The sequence below is a fragment of the Hydra viridissima genome, unplaced genomic scaffold, assembly GCF_058129835.1.
Source record: "Hydra viridissima isolate aposymbiotic clone 2 unplaced genomic scaffold, HvirCarnegie_v1 scaffold_2, whole genome shotgun sequence".
In the NCBI taxonomy this organism is placed as follows: Eukaryota; Metazoa; Cnidaria; class Hydrozoa; order Anthoathecata; family Hydridae; genus Hydra; species Hydra viridissima.
In genome coordinates this window covers 9,032,501-9,051,570 of record NW_028324301.1, presented here as the reverse complement: position 1 = coordinate 9,051,570, position 19,070 = coordinate 9,032,501, and the positions used below count along the sequence as shown (strand labels likewise).

At 28.8% G+C, this 19,070-nt stretch overlaps 1 protein-coding gene across 1 annotated transcript; it reads left to right on the top strand.

Annotated features, from left to right (window-relative positions):
- Positions 1-525: 525 nt before the first annotated feature.
- Positions 526-9,841, top strand: LOC145190845 (U3 small nucleolar RNA-interacting protein 2-like). Its single transcript, XM_090078753.1, has 14 exons — positions 526-643; positions 6,252-6,316; positions 6,570-6,670; positions 7,048-7,115; positions 7,339-7,380; positions 7,704-7,827; positions 7,927-8,045; positions 8,447-8,539; positions 8,663-8,763; positions 8,849-8,983; positions 9,063-9,128; positions 9,219-9,367; positions 9,490-9,569; positions 9,656-9,841. The coding sequence occupies exons 1-14, from the start codon at positions 578-580 to the stop codon at positions 9,812-9,814; spliced, it is 1,368 nt and encodes a 455-aa protein (XP_089934879.1). The 5' UTR covers positions 526-577; the 3' UTR covers positions 9,815-9,841.
- Positions 9,842-19,070: the final 9,229 nt, after the last annotated feature.

The following is a 19,070-nucleotide window of genomic DNA, read 5'->3' as shown; positions in this document are numbered from 1 at the left end:
ATCCAATAATTTAAAAATTCCTTATTAAAAGATAAAATGTTTTCATTAATTAATTTTACAATCATATTTCAAATTATGCGGAATAAACTCTAAATTAAGTGGCTGGTTATTACTTAAAAATATTAACTGGAACCTATGTATTAGCTAACTATATGGATATAAAGCATAAATATTATTAATATTTATTTTGAAAGTTCTCTTGCAAAGCTTTTTTTTTGTCAGTAGAATACTTTGATTTTTTTTTCAAGAAACATTAAGTTTTTAGCTTAGGATATTTAGCATAGAATATTGAAAAGCTGTTCTTGTAAATGAACTGTTTGTTTGGTAACTTTTATCATTATTCTTGAGGAACATTTCTTTTTATCAAATGATAATAAAAAATGTTCCTAAAGCATGGATCAGTAAAAGAAACAATTTTTTTTTAAATCAAAATATGTATTTTGTAAAATTATCAAATCATTGTTGTGTATGCATTCTGTTATTTTTTAAATCTAATTTCTTATTTCCATTTTATTTTTTCAACTTGATGTTTCCATAAATTTAATTTTTATAGACTTTTCAAATTAATTCTCTAAATATGCCGGGCTTTTTTTTGAAAAACAAGAAAGAAAGAAAAAGAAAATCAACAGTAAAAGTCAATGTGGTATGCTAATTTTTTTTTTTTTTTAAATTTTTTATGGGTCATTTAACTAATTGCAGACTAGCATAGGTGAGAATTTTGCCTAACTGTAAGTTAAAACAAGCATAAACTTCTGCTTAAAAGTGATTCAAAAACTGGAAGCCCAAATTACTGCAAATCTTAATATACAGTTTTGCATTAGCACTAAGGTTTTTAGCCACTTACCATTTCATATTTGCAGTTTGCACTTTCATAAGTTAGTGATCAGTCAATTTTCTTGGTGAATAAATATTACGTACAAATTACTATGCAGGTATGCATGTGCTTTTTTTTTTTTTTTGATTTATCAAACCAATCTCATCAACAAATATAGGTTTTAAAGACAAAGCATTAGCATTTTTCAGGTATTGTTGTGAAATATAAATGGAATGTGAAACTTTTGCTGTGGAGATTTTTTGAGAAAAAAGAAAATGCAGAGTTTCAATGTTATGTTCTCTGTGAAAAAACTACAAGATAACCTGACTCTTGATGGAGATATCTTCAAATATTTCAAACTTCTTCAAAGTATATGATAGCATGTCTGATAATGCTATTTGATTGCAGCAAACCAAGGTGGTTGCAGAGAAGCAAGATGCTGAGTTATAATACTCTGTTTTGTGATATTGTGAAGCAGCAATAATGTATTTTCCGATGGTTTGTGAGTGGAAGAAAAAAAAGATGCAAAGAAAATCAAAAATGTGCTGTTTTTTCTTGGGATGCCTACACAGTATGAGTTGTGTACAAAGTGGAAAATAAGCAATCAGGAATGAGTGGATGTTTCTTTTCCAGATCTAAAATTTTTCTTGTATTTGACAAAAAAGGCTGATAAGGCAGTGCAGCTTGTATTTGTTGTTGATTGCCAGAAGTAGTGTCTGAGAATTAGATCCACAAATAAGATCATTGACATGATATTCCTGGTAAGAGCTGCTTTGAATCGAAAGTGATCGAGGAGGAGTTTAACTGAATTGTGCAAAAGCAGTCAAATAAAGTAGTGGAAAGAATTGATGTTATGTAGTTTCTTTGTGTTTATGGCTTTTAACAAGAAACTTTGTAGATATATTTTGAACAGTTGTTTTATGAATGTATTTGAGGTACTTATGTAAAGTATAAATTAAATGTGAAACTTTTGTTGTGTATACTTTCTGAGAGAAGAGATGTAGAAATTCAACATAATATTCTCTGCAAGAAAGCTACAACTGTACTAACCACTTCATTTTGAACATAATTTATTTGTTTAAACAACAAAAATCATGTTAACAGTATTTTTAAAAAAAAAAAAAATGTTTAGGATTAACAAAAGTAAAGCTTTTTAAAGTATTTTGAAATGTTAAGAATTTGCTTAAAAGTTCCGAGCATTTTAGTTATAAAAAATTTTTGAAATGGATTTTTAAAATGAGCTTTTACTTAAAATTTATAGGTAAATTGACAAAATTGTCTTTTACAGATAAAAGAATGACAGTAATTTTTGGAAAATATTTTATTGCTCAAATATGCTTAAAAATGCTTTAAAATGCTTCAAATATCTTGACCCTTAAGTTAAAATTTGATTAAAAAGTTAATTTTTCATTAAATGTTAACTTAAGCAAGATACATTTTAATTACACTCAAGGACTTCTTTAAAAAATTGAAGGTACATGCATAGTAATATTCAGTAAAAGTAAAATCTAACACAACACTTTTAAAGAAACAAGCAATAATGATGAAATCAGCAGCAATCAATCTGAATCTGACACAAGTTAGCATTCTTGGTGATGCCATAGATGAAAACATTCCCATTTCAAAAATAAAAGTACACTTGCAATCTGTCATCACAAAAGTTAGAAAAGTTGTCAAGTTATTTTGAAAATCCCTAGTCAAAAATTATGTCCTTCAAGAAGAAATCAAGAAGCAGCACATAAAAGAAGTTTCACTTATCCTTTACTGCAGTACAGGATGGAACAGTCTATTTTCAAATTAATAGCAGAAGCTTTTTGCCAACAAAATAGAGACTGAAACAACAAGACTCAGCTCTTTGCATCACTTTGAAGAGTGAAATTTTGAGATGTTTTGAAAAGAGAAAGCAGAGCACTCTTGTAAACCTGTACAGATATCTTTCTAACCCAGAATGCTTGTCTGACATTGAAGAATAAGGAATTTTTCAATATGGCTTTGAAGTTTATGCTTCAAAAAATTGAGAAAAATTTGCTGTCTAGGCTTTTCACAACAAATCCAGATGACTTTGAATTTATTTAAGAAGTACATGGCTAATAAAATTCTCTTTTACTTGAAGCCAAACAGACCCTTGAATTCAAACAATTAATTCAAGGCCATTTTAAAAGAAATGCTGGTCTATGTAGCAACTGGAAAGAAAACTACAAATTTTGAACTTTTTTTAAATGCACTGTAGACCATCCCTCCAATAAGTCTGAGCAACCCTTTTCTGCTGTTGAATTATTTGTGAAAAAAATTTGATCCAAAATGAGTGACAGTTTACTTGATACACTTTGTTTCCTCAAAGCTCATTTTTTATCAAAAAATAAACTTTTATTTCTTATTACTGCATTTTATGGAATTTTGTTTATAAGCTTTTATGCTTTACCAATTTTACTGAACTACTTGTAAATTTTTATCTTTTTACCATTTTAATGGTAAAGTTGTTAAAAGCTCAACCCAAGCTAAAAAATTAATATCTTTGTGATCACATTTTAATGAAATTATGTAGTTAATGGTAAATAAATTTGATAAGTAAAATTATGTGATATGTACAAAGGGCTGCACCTGCACATTGGCTTAAATATTTTTTCATGTGCACAGATACACTTACTCTTGATTCACTGAAAAATTTAACTTAACTGACATAGTTTATGCTTATGCAAGTAGTGATTGAATGAAATTCAGTTTGGTTCCAGTTCCAGATATATTTAAGATTTTGGTTTAAAATGCTACCAAAGATAGATATCATAAAGCTTTATTTAGTATTATTGCGTTATCATCATTTTGATAAAATTAATTTCAATAAAATTTTTTAAATTAAATGTTAGGCTTGAGAATTAATGAAAATAAGATTTGGCTTTGTTTGAAAACTAATTGATTTTTTTGTTTAAATTAATTTTAAATTAATGTTCGCATCTTGTAATGTTTTTTATCGTTGTTATTTGAAACATAATATTGTTCATATGTGTATAACTTTTATATAAATAGATATATATTAAATATTAAAGTTAGTTATGTAATCTATAAAGTGTCAACTTATTGGTTGTTTCTCTTGAATCAACTCTTCTTAAGTATAGTGCTGCAGCTTTTAATTGCATTCACACAAGAGTTTCTTCTTGCAAAAAAAAAGTCCAAGGGAATTGTAGTGTTGAAATTGTTAATATTTGTCCAAAGAGAAAATCATTAACTTTTGTCCAAAGGGAGTTTTTCTGTAGCAGTTATTACATATCCTAACAAAAAATATATGCTTGTCAATTATGTTCTTAACATTTGTTCTTGACTCAAACCAGCAAAATTGAAAACCAGTCTGATGTTTCATTCTAATAAAAATGACCTCAAAGAAAAACAAGTTTAGTGTGAAAATACTTCATAATTGAGGCAAGCAATCCAAGAATGGTTCAGTGCAAGATCTGCAATCGAAAAGTTTCAAGAGGATCTGACAACCCAAAAAAAACAAGGATTATATCGACTCATGTCTTACCGGAAGAATCATCATCCTGAGATGAAACCTATGCCAGAAAGTTCAGGAAATCCAAAAGCAAATGAAAAAGCTGAACTGAATTCAAACAAGAGAAAGACAATTCCAATCTTCAACATACAATTAAAAAAACAAAGGATTGACAGGTTAAAATCTACAGTTTCAAACTAGGTTCAAGCTTCAAAAATTGACTTCTAAAGGTCTGTTGTCAATGATGCTGGGTTTTTGAGGTACCATGCTGTTGCTCCAAATTACAAAATTGCTATCAAAAAATACTTCAGAAGTTTACTGGATTTAACTTATGAAAAAATAAAAGTTGCTCTCAAGGAAAAGTTGGTACAATCAGAATCAAATACTGGAATCACTTCAAATTCTGCATCTCTTGTTCTCAATTTGATGAAAGGCATACCGCAAAAAACATATTCAACAAGATCAAAACAACAACAGAGGAGTGGGAAATTTCAAAAATTGGAGTTTGCTTAAGGACAATGCAGTAAATGTAAAAGCAGCCTTCAAATAACCAAGCTGTAATTTTGAGTCAGCTGGATGCCTTACCCACCCCATTCAACTTGTATTTAAAAAAGATATATGACGAACTGATTGCAAATCATAGACAATCTGATTGCAAAGAGTCAAGAACTCTGTTCTTACGTATCCCATTCTACTGTTTTCTAGGCTGAACTTTACAGACAGCAAGAAATCCAAATAGTTATAAAAAACAGACTTGGCTTAAAAAATGATGTTGCCACAAGATAGAACTCTACTTATTACATGCTTGAGGGAACTTTACACCTGAAGCCAGCCATTGCTGCTACTTTAATCAAATTTCCTTCAGGAGAAATTGAATTTTCTGTTCAAGATTGGAGTCCCCATGAAAAAGTGGTAAACAGGTATTGATTCTTGCATCAGTTCTTGAATTCCAAATGTGACAACAATAATTAAAGCTTTGGAAATAACCTCCAGTGACATGTTCAGGAGTTGAAAATTGCTTTGAAAAATTCAATGGAAAAGCGTTTTTCGGCAATTAAAAAAAAGTAAATGATTCAGTTGCCACTATACTAGATCCAAGATAAAAATGATATTTATTCCAATCTCAAGCTGCTTTGCAAAATGCCAAACACATTATCATGACCCAAATGGATAATTTTAAATCTCTTCAAGATGAATTGGCTCCTGTAACTCAAATTCTATCTGGTGACAATTAAAAAAAACCATCTTTTTTACACATTATGTCAAAAATTGTTGCACATCTCAAATTCAAACAGGACCAAATGCACATTCATCTCCCAAAATGATGAAAGAAGTGCTAAATGATTTTTTGGATTGTCCATTTGCCTCTCAATGCTTTGGGTTTCAGAAAAACTATGGAAAAAAAGCAAATACCAAAATCAAGTTAGCATTGACTAAGGTGGCAAAAAAGTACCTCACACCACCTCCAACATTCACAGATGTTGAAAGACTGTTCAACAGCTGGAAATATTCTCTCAAATGGCTCCATCCAGAAAATTTGGAAAAACTTCTTTTTTGTCGAGAAAATTTTCCAGCTGGTGAATTCCATTGTTAACTTTTTTTTATTAATTTAATGATTTGTTTAAATTAGAATTAACTTTTTAAAAAAATTATTTATTTTTGGTTTTGGTTTTGGTTTTGGTTCCTGACCTGGTTTGGGTTTATTTCTGGTTCCAGTATAGAATAATGAAAATCTATTTTCGGTTCGGTTCTGGTTCCGGTAAAATTCTAGTTCTGGTTGATCACTACATACAAGTCTGTATGTGAGTTTGTGTTTATGCAAGTCTGTATGTGAGTTTCACAATGTCTTGAAATTTGCACTTAAATATTTTTTTGTTGGCAATAAATGAAATAATACCTTTATTTTTGATGTTGGTTTGCTCTAAAACTTGTTTGGTTTAATTTTTTGTTTAGTCAAAGTCAAAGAAAAATGCAAACAAAGAAATTGAGAGTGATTCAGATGAGTCTATAGTATCTGGGTATTGTTTTTATGAGTTTTTGTTATTTTAAGTTAATTATATGAGAATCAATTCATTCAAATTTTTTAACATCTCACATTTTATAAATATAAATGACTGCTCTCATCGTTTTTATTATTTAAGATATCGTCATCTAAGAACAAATTTATCACTATCAATTCTAAAACTTTTGTGTGTGAAAAGTTAATTAAAGGTATAGTTTATCTAATCTATGATTACACCACTTTAAAAAAAGATTTATTGGTTTGTTTAGAGAAGAGGTTGCTGAAGAAATTTCAGATGAAATTATTGAAACTGCTCAAGAGAAGCGATTGCGCTTAGCAAAAGAGTATATTCAAAGATTGGAAAATGAAGGTATACTGTAAATCTTAGTTTTTATTTTTAATTCTTCTATTAGATTTTTTAGCCACCAGATTTGTGTTATGCAATTTTAAAAGTTTTTTATTTTGCAGTTACAATCAATTTTTATCAACACTAGAAAGAAAGGGATTTTTAAAATTTTTTGGTTAGTTTTATTAAAAGTGAAAAGAAAAGTGTTTCATCTGTCCAATATTTAATCAAAGACAGTATAACCTGGAATTTGAAATTACTATCTGAAGTTTTACTGTTTCTAATCAAATTGTTTTCTTTATAAAATACTGGTAATAAGATTTTCTATTTTTCTATGGTTTACTCTTTAACTACTGTTTTATATTATCCTATTTGTTTGTTCTAATTTTCTTGTAACATAGAACAAGAAAAGCAGCAGGACCAGCAAATTGATCATGATGCAGTTGCCCATCGCTTGCAACAAGATGTGGTGTGTTTTTTTTGTGTGTGTGCGTGTTTTTTTTTGTTTTTTTTTAACTAATCTTCAAAATACAATGTTGTAGGCTTATCTATTTTTTTACATAGGTTATTTATCTTTCTCCAAGTAGTGGCAAACAATAAGAACTCTGAATGTTGTTATGAATGTTAAAATCATTTCTAATGAGATTATATATTGTTATATTATATATATATATATATATATATTTTTTCAGCTAGAAGATGCTGGCCACTTGCAAAAGTTCTTAGCTGACAAGGTAGACAACTTTTAAAAAGAGAGATGATTCGTTGCATGAAAAGAAGTGAAATATTTCTCAAATAAAGAATAAAGTTTAAAAAGTTAGATAGTTTCCAGTCCTCCTATAGGCAGCAAAACATTGCTGTATTAAGTGCTGCTTCAACCATTTTATTTCAACAAAAATATTAACTGCAAAGTTAATATTTTCTTCTACTCTTTTTATTTCTATATTATTTTACTCACTTTTTTTTTATTAGGTAAAACAATAACCAAACGATAAAAGCAAACACTTATCAAAGCAGCATCACTAAAAATGCATTTTGAATCCTTTTCTTAATTTAGTTGAGACCAGATGTAGAAAATATAAAGAAATTATGTGGTCATAAATTATCTATAACTTCTGTGGTAATATCTAATGACAACAAATTTTTGTTTTCCTCGTCAAAAGATGGTACTATCATTAAATGTAAGCTTTTTGTTTTTTAAACTCATTACAAGTATGCAGCACTTTTTATTATTTTTCTATTCTTAACTTTTCACTTTTTCATTGTATAACTTATTTTAGGGGATGCTAACACACAAGAAAAAAAGGGTAAAATATCTGGCTCTTCAAAACAATCAGAACGAAAATGTCATTCTGGTCAGGTCCTATGCTTAGCTTTAACAACAGATTTCAAATTTCTGGTAAAACTTTAAAACTAATTATGCCTAGTTATATAGGTTAGGTTTCTCATTACAGTTAAAACATGTATGTAAACATGTATTTTGTTTTGTAAGTTAGAGGTCCTCTTATTTGGGCAATTAAAAATTTGATACAACTTCTCTGGATTAAAAAGAAGCTACAGAGAAAAACAAATCAAAAAATTTCAAAATAAGAATTCATTTGAATTGTGATTTTGAAATGGTTTCTTTTAAAGCATATACAAAGAAAAAGGGGCATGTAAATATGTATGTATGTATGTATGTATGTATGTATGTATGTATGTATGTATGTATGTATGTATGTATGTATGTATGTATGTATGTATTTGTGTCTTTTTAAAACAGACATTTTATTTTACAATGGAGCTCTTTTTTTTTCTCAGGCAAGTGGAGGACATGATATGCTAATTCATATATGGAATCCAGAAACATTAGATTGGATTCATACATTTAAAGGTCATCGAAAGCACATATCTGTAAGTCAAACTCAGGTGTTGCTTGTAAATTGTTTGAAGTACAACAAATTACGTTGTTGTTTCGTTTTTGTTTTTTGTTTTTTTATTTTTTTTTGTTTTGTTTTTTGTTTTACAAATTTTTAGGGTTTAGCTTTTCGGCAGAGGCAACACCAGCTGTTCAGTGTTTCAGATGACAAAACTATTAAAGTTTGGAGTCTTGATGAAATGGCTTATGTTGAAACACTGTAAGCGTTATCCTTGCTGCTTATTTTAAAAAAAGGTTTTAATATTTTCATAAACTTTCTATCATTACGTGCGTTTTTATCATAGATTTGGACATGAAGATGCAGTGTTTGGAGTGGACAGTTTAATTCGTGATGTTGCAGTAAGCTGTGGTGGTAGAGACCGCTCGATTCGCTTATGGAAAATTCCAGAAGAATCTCAACTCGTTTTTCAATCAAATATGTATTCAGTTTTATTTGTTGAATTTTTAATTTACGGCTTCTCTCTAAAAAAGAAACTTCAACCTGAATTTATCCTTTAGGCCCGCTTCTTTCGACTGCGTCACGATGCTAAATGAAGAATATTTTTTAGCAGGTTCAGATGATGGGTAAATTCTATTTTTGATTAAATATTATGATATTCTATTTAGATCTCTTTAATTTTATCTTCTTTTTTTTTTTTATTTTATTTTGTGTAGATCGCTTTCAATATTTTTTTCTCGTAAAAAGAAGCCAATTACGCTACGCACCAACGCACATAAAAAGACAGGAGTTTCTAATTCTTCGTGTGGTGATTCGTGGATCACCTCAGTTGCTTGCTTGCCATTTACAGACCTAGTAGCTTCCGGTTGGATTTTAATTGATTAGACCTTTTCTTATTTATTCTTGTTTTTACGTTCCGCTGCTGGTCTCCGATTTGTTAGCAAAATATATTTAACTGTTCATAGTGTTTTTTTAATCTTTGTCAAGGTTCATGTGACGGATGCATTAAATTGTGGAAATGTGAAAAGTCATTTAGGTCAATAACCCCTATTCATTCAATACAAATGGTAGCTATTTTATTTTTAAGTTTTTGTTTGTAAAATTAGTTGCCATTGTTGTCTACTGTTTTTATTTGTATTTTTTATTGTTACAGCCAGGATTTATTAACTCGTTGAAATTCTCTAGCGACTGCAAGTATTTGATAGCGGGTGTCGGTCAAGAACATAGACTGGGACGTTGGTGGAAAATTAAAGAAGCAAAGAATGCCGTTTTTATGATCCCACTAAATATGCATAATCAAAATGAGACTTAGTTATGACGAATAGATAAAAAAAAACCATACCTGGAACTTTTTAACTGATTTAAGGTGGCTTCACAGGAAATAAAAGGTGTAAAATCAAAAAAAAAAAAAAAATTGAAAAACATGATTTTTGAGACTTTTAACAATGCTGAAAATGATGGTACAATTATTTTTTAATAATTTTAATTTTTTAAGCAACAATTTTGCATTTTGCAGGTATGATATAAAGTAGCTTCCTTAGCAACGCCTATAGCAACGGAAAAAAGCAGTATGAAAACTTTTGTTTAACCACTCTTTTGGTATGTTTTCGTGTTCTGCAATTATAAAAGATTTAGTTTAGAGACTAACCATGTTCAGTTTTAAAAATAAATAAGTTAGAATAGGTTCACGTTTGAGAAGTCGACGCAAAGTGTCATATGGCAATAAAAAATTGTCTGGAAAAGGGAGATTAACTGAAGCAAGTGTAAATACATTACAGAATGCTTTTGGTATTGCTATCAGGCAAACAGCTGCAAAACAAAATTTAACTGATGAACAGAAAGTGTATCAAATGAAAAAAAACATAAAAGCTGTTTTGCGCCATTATACAGATTTTGAAGACAAATCTCATCGACATATTCTTTGCCCAATTGGTCCAGATAGCTGGTGCAAGTGGAAAAAAAGTAAAAATGCAGATGCAGATGAAAACTAGTCTCCTAAATTAAACTTGCCTGAATGGATTTATGAAATTATTAAGAAAGACTTTGATGAATTGAGTAATGACAGTTTATTGAAAAAATGTCTTCATGGGCAAACTCAAAATTGTAATGAAGGACTAAATAATATCATCTGGTCCCGATGTCCTAAAAATGTTTATGTAAAGACAGATGTTCTTAAAATGGGAGTAAACTCAGCAGTTCTTTCTTTTAATGAAGGTTCATCTGGTATTTATCGTGTATTTAAACATTTAAATCTAGACTTTGGAAAAAATACAATAACCAGTTCAGTATAAAAAGACCGAAAGCGGTTACAGAATATGGTGAAAAAAGGACAACCAAAAAAAAAAAAAAGAAGAAAAGAGTTGAGAGGAATTAGGAAAGGTTGGATTGATAAAGATCAAGAACAATTATCAAAAAATAGCTACAAAAAGGGATGTTTTTAAAACTTTTTTAACTTATTTGCCTTATATCTAAAAATGAAGATTTTAACATAATTTATAAACTCAAAACACGATATCTCAACATTAAAAAATGCTTAGACCTTCAAATTTTCCCTAATTGTCCAATACATATATATGTAGAGAATGAACTAGAATCTTGATAATTGAATGAATATTTATTGATTGCTAAGTCTTTTTTTGAACCCTACCCCCTAAAAATTAGTCAATTTTCAGTTTTTAGGGACTTAAAAGAAATGTTTTTGTTTTTATATATTGATCTTAGTTCATCCTCTACCTCATATATCAGATAATAATATTGCAAAGTTGCGAGTTGTTTTAATTAGCCATTCTGGTTTAATCGTGTTTTGAAAAATAAATAAATATATGCTTTTTTATGCGTTTTTTATAAATAAAGTCCTCTTTTTTTTTTTTTTTTCAATAAGCATTTATATTTTATTGTTATTTTCATTAAATTGAATTTATAAAACTGATTTTAGAACAGATTTAAGTTATTTTACTAAAAAAAAAAAACATTTCCTGTGAAGCCACCTTAAGGTTTCCTGTTGATCTTTAATACATTTCTTTCATTCCTAATTTCTCCATTTCACAGAAGAAAGAGTTAAAATTCAAAGTAAAAATTGATAATCGTTTCATGTTCTCAGCTAAATCTCTGCTTTACATTCTCTGCATTATAAATACTGCTTGATGGTAATTGACCAAGGTCTAGCGATCTAATCTGTTCTTTGCGGATGGTATTTTCTTTAAAAAATAGACCACATTAGTATGAAATTCTAAGGGTTTTAGTAGCACCGATCAATTTTGAAAAAATATTGCGTTTTCATGGTGCTCACGCAAGCTGGAAAAGATTGTAAAAGATACATTTTTTTAAAAAAATGTATCTTTTACAATCTTTTCCACTACCTACATTCACTTCATAATAAGTTGATAATAAGTCTGACAGTTTTCCTTTGAACTTTGTACTTTTTTGCTACTAAATTAATTGAAACATTACGATTTTTAATCCACTTATCCAAAATGAGTTTTCTAACTTCTGCTTAAGAATACATTTTGCTCGTTTGCAATCAACTTTTTTAAAACTACCTTTTTTTTGAAAAGAAGAAAAATTTGCTTTAAAACCGTAAAAAAAAATGATCGAAAATCACATGAGTCATTATCATTCTGGACAGTCTTAATCTGATAAAGAGTGAAAATACTTTAGATAGTTTTAATATTACTGGCTAAACATCTGCTACTCGCATTCAAGCCAATCCAGCAAGCACACAACGTTGAAACAACGTTGAAATAACGTTGATGGACGTTGATCAACGTTATTTCAGCGTTGTTTCAACGTTGTGTGCTTGCTGGGAAAGAACATTTTAAGAGCTCCTCGATGAGCTAGAAGAGCTACCACATGCTCTTTAGTAAAAGGTGCCAGACTATTGCTACATTGCTAGAATAAATTTAAAGCCAGTGAAAAAAAAATCACCAGATTTTAGAAAAACATTTGATGTAGTTTATATGTTACGTGACCGTAGAAGGTAAGAAAGGGAAGAAAGTGAATACTAATACAATCAGAAGCTTATTTATCAACTTTACTTTAACATGGGTAAACTTTATGTATATAATGTTGGGGAGCATATGGCCTTCAATGAAAGAAATAAAATTAAATTTGCTTCAGTCAATCAATGAGAAATTTTCTAATGTTAAGTGCATTATTATATAAAATAAAACATAGTTGTACCTCAGTTATTGATAAATTATCATAAAATTATCATAAATATTCTGATTATAAAAGTCACAACTAAGAAAGTTTTAATTGGGATTGGCATAAGAGGTGGTAATTAAAAATGGAATCCTAAATCCAGATTTATGGAATACTGAGGAACAACTTATTGCAGATTGAGGCTTCACCATAAAAGATTGTTTATGTCCATTAGGAATTATAGATTTATTTTTCCATTTTCAAAGTCTTTGGTAATTTACTGAAACTGAAGCAATATTAAGTCAACCACAAGGTTTTGCAACTGTGTTGTTGCCTAATCAATGTTTTTATAATATTTTAAAGCTATAGGTTCATAAAATTTACCATAAGAAAATTTTTGTAATAATATTGTTTAGCTTATGGTTTTATGAACACTATTCTAAACTGTACTATTGTATGCTAAACATTTTATGAACACTATTCTAAACTGTACTGTTGTATGCTAAACTTTTAAATCCAGTTGTAGTTTTTATCTCTAACTTGTTACACAAAAAAGAAGTAAATTTATTTGAAAACCTTTTGAATTTTGTTCATTTTGCTCCCTTGTTTCAATTTTAACTTAAATTATCTTTTTTTTGATAATTGCATATTTTCTATAACATCAACCTTTTCTTAGTACAAGAGATTTTTTCAACATAGTGAGCTCGTAAATCTTTAGAAAGGAATGTGGGGTGTTCAGTGTATTGAACACTGTCTAATTTTTTAGAGGGTTCTGGTAAGTTTTATTAAACATTATAACTTTGTGGAACTAATGCACATTGATAGCCTAATACAGCCCATATGGGACCTTTCCTAGGCTTGTTTAAATTGTTCTTACATCTGATTGGTTTAAAACTGTTAACAATACTGCACACAAAGTTATTACTTTTATCACTATTTTAGAAAATCTCCATCGGTAGAAAATTGTCTTTAGTAAAAATAAATACAATTGAAAACCCAAAGGGGAAGGTAGATTACGCAAAAGAGCAAATGCTTCACTGACCTTAACATGCAGATTTTCATTCTTTTACATTTCTTTAAGCATACTGGTTAATTTTTTTTTTTTTTCCTGTAGTTTTTTTGTCGTACTTTAATAAGATATTATACTGTAATATGCTACTGCACAAGTAAATAACTTCTCTTTCGGCTTTTTTCTACTTGACTAAAAGGGGGCTAAGCGGATAAAACCGATCTACAGAGCTGGTAACTATTTTGGTTCACATTTTGATTACAAGTTAGAATAAAATTTTTATAGTTTTGACTATTTTAAAAATTAAGACTTTTTATATCATACCATATCAATCTAACTTAAGCAAAACACGAACCTATTCCAACAGTTTTCTTTAGTACCTTATAAATCATACCTCGTACTGTGAAAAATGGTAGAGCAACAGCATACCATAAATGTCACTACTGACATTATATTTCAATTTTATTTAATAGTTCAATAGTCAATTATTACTATAATGCAAGAATTTCACATCATTTTATGTAAAAACAGAACTTTTAAAGCCCTGCTGTTTATTACTTTTGTGGATGTTCAATTCAAACCTGTTCGCTTCATCACTTTAAAAGTTAATTTTCTATAAAACTTTCTAGGAATAATTATAAAGTATTATACATTTTTTAAAAGCTCATCTTATGGAGATTTTAATAAAGTTATATATTTTTAATTATATGGTTCAGTTTAGAAGTAATTAATTAAACAATAAAATAAAATTAAAAAAAAATTCTTCAAGTTCACTGAGACTTTTGGTAGTTACCCGCACTTCCCTACGCTTTACATTTATTATAGTATTGTAGACTGGGTGTTTATTAAAAATATGTATAAGAATGAGGTGCAGAAACGTGCGGTTTCCGAAATTATCGGGAAAAAAATGATAAAAGTAAAAAAAACTAAAAACTGCTGTTTATCGTGGTTTTACATTTTGTTCATTTTTAACAACAGTTTGGTATATGTTTTTTAATTTATTGTCAATTTTTTATTGGTTCCATGGTATTCTTGTATTTTTGCACGGAAGACCATGCGTGTCTGATGGAGATTCGTCAGAATCCAGCAAAAGAAGAAAAAATACCATGTTACTTAAGGTGGTAGATACCCTTAATTTATTGAAATTTTGAAAAAAATTATTATTTTCATATTAGACGTAAAATTTTACGAGGAATGCATTTTCAAAGTTATTTTTTCAACATTTTTAACATAAATAGTGAAATAAGCACCTTTTTTAAGACTAGTTATTTTTTCCGACATAGCAACGCCCTTAGCAACCATCCTCTGACTTGGTTTTAAAGTTATATTAATGATCAGTTTTTGACGATGATAAATTCTTCAGCTGCTTGTTAAGTTAAAGTTATTAGTCATACTTTGAAATTCCAGTTTGGCATGACTTAACAACAGATTCATTGTTGTTAAAATGTTTGCATGGCCAAACTCAAAATAGAAACGAATGCTTAAACAGTATGGTGTGGAAAAAATGTACTAAGGAGATTTTTGTATCTAGAAAACTTCTTGAAATAGGTATTTGCTCTGCCGTTATTGAATTTAATGATGGTAAATCTGGTTTAACACCAATAATACAAGCACTTGGATTGCCAGTTTCAAAGTTTATGCTAAATGCGTTTAGAAAAAGTGATACCGACCGCATAAAGAACATTCAGAGAAAGTCATCAACCAAAGGCATAAAGATGAGAAGAAAATTAAGAGCTATCAGAAAAGGATTCCTGGATAAAGAGAAGGAAAATGATATAATCCCAGCTTATTCAGCAGGCTCATATTAATAAAATCATAATGTTTTTGTTAGTTTAATTTTATTTTTGTGTTTTTCTCAGTATTTAATTTTTAGCAATTTTGTTAACTTTAAAACATGATATTTCAAGATCCACATAAGCTTTTAGGTTGAAATTTTCACAGTACATTCTTTAGTTTTAATAGCAGGAGGTGAGCCAAAACTAATGTTTGATACAAAAAAATAAAAATGTTATGGCACTTTTTATGAGCATTTACTATACAAAATAATGTCAATCAGTAACAAATATCAATATCTTTTGAAATATTTTATATTATGACTTATGAGTTTTGGTTCAACTCCTACATTTCTATACAATAAAGAACTGGTAAAAATTTGAAATCTCAAACTCTTTTAGTTTTCCAGATTTTATGTTTACAAAATGTCATAAAATAACCCTTTTTTAGTATTAATCGAGGCAAAAAGGCTTGATCAACTATTTTTTTAATTTAATTTTTTCAAATTATTTTGTTTTGAATAAAATAAAAAATAGTAAATTGTTGTGCATTTTTTTATTCTGATTTTTTGATTTTATGGGTATGTACTACCTTAAGAAATATGGATTCGAGCTCATCTTTAATACATATCTTACGTTCAATAGAAGGAGCAGAAGCAAAACTTGTGGAATCATTAAGGGTTGCTGATAAAGACAACAAAAAAATTAATACCGAGTTTTATGGAAAACTCAAGTCAGAAAAAATATGCTAACGGATGAAGAAGCCACTCAGCTTGTTTATTAATTTTGATTTAACAAAAGCACAATATTTATACACGCGGAAGGTGACAAATGAACGAAACTGTTCCATATTCCCACCATATTGTAAAATGCAAGAAATTAAACAGACCTGTTATCCGCCATCTTCTGCAATAGAAGTTATGAACTCACATGCAAAATACCTGGAACTGCAAAATTTATTGGATCACACTGTACTAGAATTTCGACTATAGATTCTGTGTACAGTATTGAATTCAAACATTTATCTAAATGTGTGTGTGATGGTTCCTTTGGCCAAAGCCAATACAAGCAGAAACTTCCAGAGGAATCTGAACTTATTTCTGATGCAAATTTGTTTATTAGTTTTTTTGGTTATAAATTTCGCCTTCATCATGCCGGAAAATGTTCTCGATTAGTTACAAATGAGGATGTATTTCATACTCTTTTGTACACATCTGATCCGTACATCACCAGCATTAGAAAACCGTATAACAAAAATGTGCAGGAACTTGATGAAGATATTCTGAAGATTTTGAAGTTCAACGAACTTGTTTTAGGAACTGAAAGTCCCTATTTAGTTATGATATGGTACAAATAATATACGTATACATTATTTCATAAAAACAACTATTCAAAATTGTTGTTAAGGAAGTGTTCTAAATATTTTTATAATTAGTAGGTAAGCATTTTATGTATTTTTCGTCGTTTCTTATAATTTTAAGGTATTTTCATGCATTTATGAAGTATTATGTTAAGTATAAATAAAATAAATGCGAATTTGGAAGTTTTTGATTTTTATTTATTTATTTTTAATTTTGTATTCCAAAAAATTGTTATAAAAAGTATTTCATTAGAAGCATATACTACTATATATTTGTGAAAAATCTCAATTCTTTATTTTTAGTATTAAAAAAGTTATCGATTTTTTATCGATTGGTCCGAAACACACCTTTATTTTCCATTGTGCCTCGGCCTGGTCAAACTGTAAATTTGTAGAAACTTTCAGGAAAGCACAATTTTTATTTAAACGGTAGCCGAATTTACTCTATGAACAAATAAACAAATTGCTCCGCGTGGATAACTGACATACTGCATCATCACTTGACCTCTCTATTACCGTCTTTGTTATCCCCAACTTGCAATTTGTAGTATTCATAAGAAATGGCAGGAAATGAACAAATGGATCCAGAATTGCAACGTTTCTTGGCCATTGAAGGACAAAAAGCCAAATTCCAACAACACGTTCATAATTTAACAGACATTTGTTGGGATAAATGTATTGAAAAACCTGGATCCAAGTTAGAATCTAAACAGCAAGCCTGTTTGAGTAATTGTGTTGGAAGATTTATTGATGTTTCAAATTTTGTAATCAACCGTTTATCGCAGAAAAGTGTGCAGTAGTGACATAATTAGAAGATAAATGACATGGCATTTTTTCTGAAATATAATTAGAAAGTTGTTGTCTTTCTATCTTTTAGTAATAAAGTATGGAGACTGTATTAAAACAAACGAACAAAAAAATTACACGTGACAATTTTAATTATAATCAAAGTCATTTTCTTTGTGAGATATTTTTTATTTTAAAGAAAATAGGTATACATATATAAATTAGCTATCTTCTATCTATTAAGTAAACCAACTAGTTTCATTCATCCACACATACAAATAATGCAGGTACCCAAATTTTTACTTAATTGTATTTAATTGACTATCTAATTACCAATGTTGTAATTTATGTTAGTTATTATTGGTTTCTATTTTTCTAAAACATTCTAGAGTTTTTGTAAGTAAATAAGTTTAAAAATCTATGCTTTCACTGTAAAGTGGTTTCCCTATCTATTAGATACATGATTCTCTTTATGCTTTGAGTTTTACTTAAGTTACCTAAAATGTATATATATATATATATATATATATATATATATATATATATATATATATATATATATAAACACACACATAATGCTATATGAGGTTGGGTCGCTTATCTAATTTTCACTTATTTGAATATATTATTGAGCATATTGTGCCTTTTAGCATACTAAGTGTGCGGAATATGAAATGGGACTTGAAAGTCTGATTGATTTTCTATAAAATTAGAGAAATATTTAAAAATAAAGCAGTTCAATGCAATTAAATTTAATTACAGCGGAATTATGACTGGACAAAGTAACTGTTTAAATGATTGAATCATTGGATTTAATGTTAATCCATTAAGTACTAACTCAAAAAAGTGTTAAAAAAAAAACACTGTTGCTATCATAGACTAGCAATTAATAAACATGTTATTTGTTTGAATGGATTATTGAGGGAGGTATATTTTTAATGTTTTTTTTTAATCATCTGGAACTTGCTTTTCAATGACTTGGAGTAGTTGCAATACATTTTTAATGGTCCTAACTAGTTGGCTCTGATATTTTTCCATTGTCTTGCTCAAACTTAATTTGTTGACATAACAAGTTGTTAATAGATTCATCAGGACAATAAATTCAAACTCTTGCATACATAAAACATAAAAACTAGTAGAGTACAGCATATTTTTTGTTTACACATAATCTTGCAAAAGAATAATGACAGCAAGTTGTACATTTTTTACTTTTGGTAGTTCAAAGTGAAGACCATCCAGTGGTCAGTTGATATTCAGCCAACGCTGCTGAAATCTTTAAAAAAAGTAATTTTAGGCCAGAGGGTTAATCCAAATAATTCTGTAAATATTCCTGCAATAATTAGTTCAATATGATGTCTATAGGCTTAGTATAACAAAGATCAACTGACATACTTTTCAGTAAGAACACATGCATAGTATTTGATGCTCTTGTATCAAAGCTTATTTTAATGACATCACTGATAACATCCTAGAGAGTAAGAAATTAAATGTGAAAGTTACA